The following is a 6975-nucleotide window of genomic DNA, read 5'->3' as shown; positions in this document are numbered from 1 at the left end:
AGACGGATTGCTGCCTATAGTGAGGTGCCCCGGCTTCCCGCCGTGCCTGAGAAGGACGAGCCCCTTACCGGACCCTTACAACATACATACTCTGTTGCTGGGTTTTCCCAAGTTTATGACTATGTTTCTTTTCCTATAATAAAGATTTTTCCTGTTTGTACACAGTTTTGGAGTACTTGCCAGTGGGTAATCCAAGCAGGGAGTCTTTGGTTTTCCCAGATTTCTGGGTGGGGGCTCAAGCCAGTTTCTCAAGTGGGGCCCTAGATGTATTGAACCCATCTCATTTTGTTGCTATTAACCACCTGGCAGAAGGGCAATTGCATTAGAATAGGGGTAAAGTGCAATTTACATTAGATAAGAGAACTGTGCTGAGTGTTTATAACTATGGTGCTGATCCTCCAGGGAGCCTGCCCAAAGCCTCATTGATTGAATGCAAAACTCACTGCAGGATTGGGATCTACGTTTGCTTTTAACATGTTCCAGTTACTAGCAAAACCTGGATACCCACAACTGAAGGAAATAACTATCTAAAGCATCAGACTTCAAAAATAATAATCCCCAGCCACTTCCACAGTAGTGACAAATTTAGCAAAATAAACATGATCTTATATTTGTCTGGTGAGATGTGTGTTGTTTTTACATTAGGAAAATATTATGCAGAATGTGTAAATCTTTGCAAATAAGGATCCAGCACAGATAGACTATTATAAATATACAGTGACTATCAGGGCTACTGTTGCTTAGATTTTTGTAAGTGCTGTGAACAGGGAATTGGAAGGCTGTCTATGATGCCAACTAAGCTTTGAACACCTCCACACATAAACTCTTCTTCCTTTTTCAGGATCAACATAATCCTGACATAAATCCTCCTAAGCTCTTTGCGGCACGGACTGTCATTTTCTATATTTGCACCGTGCCTAGCACATATGGGGCCCTGATCTGGGTGGCATCTAGAGGCTACTGTTATAAAATTATTTACTATTATTATTGTTATTATTTATAATAAAATCTAAGTTCTCAATCATGGGTCACTGTGGACTGCGGGTAGATTTACATGAGAGATGAACTTGGCCCTACACATCTATTGGATATGAAAATAGAGTGTCCAATTTGGAAACTTCACCTTTCCATAAAATAGCTCTCAGGTTTACAAAGCACCAAAGCTGTACACAGCACTTTGTTAAAACGGGGAAGTCCCTGCCTGCCCCCCGGGGTTTACAGACAAACCCAGAAAATACACAACCTGATTCAAACACAAGGGGACATAGAGGCAATGTGAGAAGGGGATTTAGATGGGTCAAGGCCTGTGGCTCTGGGAACAAAGTGCGTTGGAAGGAGTGATCTGAAGGAGAAGATGGAGGGAAAGTATTTGGAGAATGGAGGCTGTTCCAAATCTCTTGGAAGGAGAGAGCCTAGTCAGAAGTAAAGGAATGAGTGAAAGTGTATGAAGAAGCAAGAGTCCTCCATCCTCACGCTGAGTGTTCACTGGGCCCTTTCCTCACTGTGCTTATTGTGGCCTCTCCCGTCCCCATCCTGCCCTGTGTCTGCTCAGTCTGTACTCTGTGTCCTCATATTCTGTTCCCTGTGTGCTCTCCTCACGCCTATGCTTGGAGGCGGATGGGGTGGGGTGGAGTAGGGAGTGTGCCTCCTTCCTGAAGTGCAACCCCTGATGCAGCTGGTGGAAGGGAAGTGGGTTTCCTTATTTTCTGAGTGAACAAGGACGTTCATGGTGTTTATGCTGCCTTCAGCCATGGCGTGCCACATCAGTAAGATGATGCTGCAGATAAATCAGCCCAGAAAGGATGAGCAGCCAGGAGTGGAACACACCTTGGGGAGGGATGGTGGGGCTGCTAGGGGAACCATACAAGGGAAGGAGGAGGGATGGAAGTAAGGGAAGAGATGTGGTATCTTTAAGGCAAGGAGGGGCTAAGGGATGAGAAATAACGGGGTGGGGGTAGGAGAGGGAGGAAGGAAGAGGCAAGAAGAGATACATGCGCTGCAGGGAGCGGTACCTACACAGGGAGGGGTGTCCCCCTAAGGGAGCGACTGGTGCCCTGCAACGGGGTGAAGGGCCCTGGGGCGGGGTTTGTGCCCAGGTAGGGGGTGGGTCCCTGGGGAGGGGTTTGTTCCTTGCTGGGGGGCGGGTCCCTGGGGAGCGGCCGATGCGCTGGCACGGGGCTGTTGGCCGGGGCTGCTCGGCTATTCAAGGGCCGGGGCCCGGGTGGGCAGGGCTGATAGCGCCGGGCCGGCACCAGAGAGGACAACGTGACCGGCGGGGCCTCCCCCGGATCCCGCAGCTGGGGGCTGGAGGAATCGCGGCGGCTGCCGGATGCTCGCTCCGTCGCTTCGATCCCCGGCTCCCCAGCAGCAGCGGCGCCGGCCAGAGCAGAGGCAGCGCGGGCGGCTGCCCCCGATGGAGCCGGGCTCCGCTGGGCCCCCGGGCCGGGGACTGCGCCGCGGGCGGCGGCGGCGGCGGCTGCTGCTGGCGGCCGGGCTGAGCTGCACCGCGCTGACCCTGTACACTTGCCTGCAGGAGCTGCCCCCGCTGGACGTGGGGCCCGGCCGGGCGCGGCCCCCGCCGGAGGTGACCGTGCTGCTCTGGTGGGAGCCCTTCGGCCACCGCCGCCACATGGCCGACTGCCAGCGGCGCTTCAACATCAGCGGCTGCCGGCCCAGCGCCAACCGCAGCCGCTACCAGGAGGCGCAGGCTGTGATCTTCCACCACCGGGACTTCCTCCTCCACGGCCTGGGCCAGCTGCCCGCCGGCCCCCCGCAGCGCCCCCCGGCCCAGCGGTGGGTGTGGATGAACTTCGAGTCCCCCTCGCACTCGCCCGGGCTCAGGGACCTGGCTGGCATCTTCAACTGGACCATGTCCTACCGGGTGGACTCGGACATCTTCGTGCCCTACGGGTACCTCCGTGCCAGGCAGGCGTCCCCACGCTTCAGCTTGCCCCGCAAGACCAAGCTGGTGGCCTGGGTCATCAGCAACTGGAACGAGGCGCATGCCAGGGTGCGCTACTACCACCAGCTGAGGAAGTATGTCCCCATCGATGTGTATGGGGCACAAGGCCTGGCGCTGGAGGAGGGCAGCATGGTCAGGACCATCTCCCAGTACAAGTTCTACCTGGCCTTTGAAAACTCCCAGCACACCGACTACATCACTGAGAAGCTGTGGCGGAACGCCTTCAAATCCAGCGCTGTGCCCATCGTGCTGGGCCCTCCCAGGTCCAACTACGAGCTTTTTATCCCGCCCAACTCCTTCATCCACATCGATGACTTCCCCAGCCCTAGGAAGTTAGCCATCTATCTGAAATTCCTCGACCAAAACAAACCCCTCTACAGGCGGTACTTCGCCTGGAGGGACAACTATGATGTTCATATGACTTCCTTCTGGGATGAGCAATATTGCAAGGTTTGTGAGGCTGTCAGGACAGCTGGGGATCAACTCAAGATCATACAAAATTTGGCCAGCTGGTTTGAAAGCTAATAGTGTTGGTTGAGGAAGTTTTCTTTGTTGGCTTCTCCTGAGGATGCAGTACAGCCAAACCAAGGCTTAAAAAGCACTAGTTTTCATGGGGTCATCAAAAAACCCAGAAGATTTCAGAAGTGTGTCTGACCTGTCGCTTGAGAGGCAGGTTTAAAAATGTGGGTGAACAGACCATCAGACCGCTATATGTTTGTTATGAACTTATGCAATTCCATCTTTGGGCTGTGACAGACCCAGCACTTTCTCAAGAACTTCATTGTCCGGTGATCCAGAGCTGAAACCATAAACGCAGCATGGTGTTAGAATCATAGAATATTAGGGTTGGAAGGGACCTCAGGAGATCATCTAGTCCAATCCCCTGCTCAAAGCAGGACCAATTCCCAACTAAATCATCCCAGCCAGGGCTTTGTCAAGCCTGACCTTAAAAACCTCTAAGGATGGTGATTCCACCACCTCCCTAGGTAACCCATTCCAGTGCTTCACCACCCTCCTAGTGAAATAGTGTTTCCTAATATCCAACCTAGACCTCCCCCACTGCAACTTGAGACCATTACTCCTTGTTCTGTCATCTGCTACCGCTGAGAACAGCCTAGATCCATCCTCTTTGGAACCCTCCTTCAGGTAACTGAAGGCTGCTGTCAAATCCAATTTCTGTCACTCAGCCAATTTTGTCAGCTGTGACAGTTTCCGGGATTGTGAGACTTCCTCATACAGTTCTGACTGTATTTTTATTCCCTTCTGGTAATATATTTCTGCTGCACAAAGGCAAATGTATTAACAGTGATCATTGGGAAGATGAAAACTCTTTTGCATACAAATTCTGAGCCTTGTGCCTTTAACAATAGTATAGTATAACAATACACAGGCAGTTTTTGGCAGTGTTTTAAATAGCTATAACCAAAACTAAAAATGGAAAAGTCCTTTACTAGGCATCTTAAAAGTCCCAGTGAGGAAGAAGTGTGTGGAAGGATGTGGGTGTGAGTAGAACAATAGCCAGCTCTGAAGGGTAGCAAGTATTTCCTCCACTGCTTGGTGGGTAGCCCAATGTGCAGCAAAGCATGGGATGGACTAAGTCTAAGTAAAAACAACAAGGAGTCCGGTAGCACCTTAAAGACTAACATATTTATTTGGGCATAAGCTTTCATGGGTAAAAAACCCACTTCTTCAGATGCATGGAGTGAAAATTACAGCTACAGGCATAAATATATTGGCACATGAAGAGAAGGGAATTACCTTACAAGTAGAGAACTAGTGTTGACAAGGCCAATTCAGTCAGGATGGATGTGGTCCACTCCCAATAACCGATGAGGAGGTGTCAATACCAAGAGAGGGAAAATTACTTTTGTAGTGAGCCAGCCACTCCCAGTCCCTATTCAAGCCCAAATTAATGGTGTTAAGTTTGCAAATGAATTGTTGCTCTGCAGTTTCTCTTTGAAGTTTTAAACCCCTCTCTGTGGCCTGCCCTCAATAGACGCCTGAGTCTGTTCAAAGGCATCGGCTAAAAAAGCCATCTTATCCACAGTCTTTACATCTTTGTCCCATAGACACTGCTTTACATATGCTTAGGAAATACTTGTGAGCAACAAGATCTAGCATTCCTTCAAAACTTGCCACCTCTTTATCCCTCACCCATTTTCCCAACAAAACTTTAATTTTGTTTACATATTCCCCATTACTCATACCAATATCCCTCTTAAGATTCCTAAATTTAACTCTATATCTTTCAGGGGTAATCTGAAATCTTCGCAATACAGTATATTTAAATTTACAGTTGTCTAAAGCGTCTTCAATAGGCACTCCATTGAATACATTTCGAGCTTTACCAGTTAATTTCACAATCAGAGTGGGAACTGTCTTATCAGGAATTTCATGTATTACACAAAGTCTTTCAAAGGTAGTCAGATATTCAGCAATATCATTGTCCTCACTGTATGCAGGACATAAGTGTTCCCATTTGTGGATTTTTGGAGTGATGGAAATTGCTGGGGTCAGTGGGTTCTGGTTCTTCTCTAGCAGGTCCGGTTGGTGAGTCGTCACTTCGCTACAGGGTGTCAGATAGTTTTATGACAGTAGATGCTGAGATTCAAAAAGTTAACACAAATTGTCAACATCACATGTCAAAATATACAAAGTAAATATCCTTAAATCAACAAATTATATGTGTTTTTACTATTCATTTGCCAGTCCATTTGTAACCAGCCTAATTCAAATCTAAATCACTGGATTTTGACTTTAATTTCTCAAACAGCATTTTTCTTACTTTGCCTATCTGTAAATTTTTATTATTATTGATGGAAATATATTTTGTCAGTAAGTATGTGTATGGTGAAAGTGATGTACTGACATTTATTGATTAAAAATCGAATCCTTCCAACCCTAAGTATCAGTGAAAGGAGAACCAGGTCCAATGAGTTCAGTTTATGCAAGAGGTTTTTTTTGGGACCTCAATCTTCATTTCCACTGAGTGATAAACTCCATCAGATCTTAATGGGTTTTCTATTTAGCTATGATTATTTTGTAGAGCATCCATGATTGTTTTCAGTCCCTATTATTTCAGACTGGATGCTAACATGGACTCCCAAGTCAATCAATTGCTTATGCTCATGCACAAGTAAGTTCCGTTAACCAGAGCTAGGAATGTGCTAAGATGAGGTTCTGGCAAGTTGCCAGCAAGTATGTTAACGGAATAACAGACGTTCTTTCCCCATTACCATTAGATAAGTCTTTTGACACAGAATCATGTGCAGGAAACTGAAACCTGGTTAATGCATAGAAACCACTTCCTTGACTTGCAATCCAGAAGTGTTTTATTTTTCAAATGTAAAAATTACTGCCACTATAACAAATCAAGACATATCTATAATTAAGTATAGATACCTATAAAATTGATATATTCACTGTATAGTGTTTGAGTAATTTATAAATATATATAATATGTCTCATCTGACAAATTACTTAAAAACATAAATAATAAGCACAGTACTTTTACTTAATGTAACTGAGGGAGGAAAGATGGTCTTTAATTTTAAGCACATGGCCAGGAGATGTGAGTTCAATTCCTGGTTTTGCTACAGAGATCCTGTGTGATTGTGGGGGTGTTACTTAAGTTCTCTGAGTTTGATTTTAACTGAAGTCAGTAGAGGTGCCAGGAGTTACAGTCTATAAAATTGCTGTGTAGACATTCCGGCCTGGTCTGGAGCCTAGTGTCTGGAACCTGCAAGCGGGTAGGCAGTGGCACTGGAACAATTTACAGTGGGGGTGCTGAAAGCCAGTGGTTCTCACCCCAAACTTTTTACCTCACCCCCCAACCCCTGTCTGTGCCCCCCCCCAGAGTTGGGGCCAAGAGTGGGACTGTGGTGGGTGGGGGAGGGGGAACATGGATGGGGTAAGGGGGCCAAGGCTGGGACCCCACATGCAGGGCCGGGAACAGAGCCCCAGGTGCAGGTCCTACAGCTGGGAATCGGGACCCTGGTGCAGGGCCAGGACTA

The 6975-nt window shown here is 47.7% G+C and overlaps 1 protein-coding gene across 1 annotated transcript; it reads left to right on the top strand.

Moving 5' to 3' along the window:
- The first annotated feature begins 2281 nt into the window (after nt 1-2281).
- Nucleotides 2282-3901, top strand: FUT4 (fucosyltransferase 4). Its single transcript, XM_044987755.1, has one exon. It carries the CDS (start codon nt 2330-2332, stop codon nt 3485-3487), a length of 1158 nt encoding a protein of 385 aa, XP_044843690.1. The 5' UTR covers nt 2282-2329; the 3' UTR covers nt 3488-3901.
- Nucleotides 3902-6975: the final 3074 nt, after the last annotated feature.

The sequence above is a fragment of the Mauremys mutica genome, chromosome 1, assembly GCF_020497125.1.
Source record: "Mauremys mutica isolate MM-2020 ecotype Southern chromosome 1, ASM2049712v1, whole genome shotgun sequence".
NCBI classification, from domain to species: Eukaryota; Metazoa; Chordata; order Testudines; family Geoemydidae; genus Mauremys; species Mauremys mutica.
Note: the sequence above shows the minus strand (reverse complement) of the source record. Positions and strands in the feature narration are given on the sequence as shown.

What these genes read in the sequence shown, in the direction of transcription:
- FUT4 (XM_044987755.1), top strand. Translation starts at nt 2,330, where the DNA reads ATGCTCGCTCCGTCGCTTCGATCCCCGGCTCCCCAGCAGCAGCGGCGC.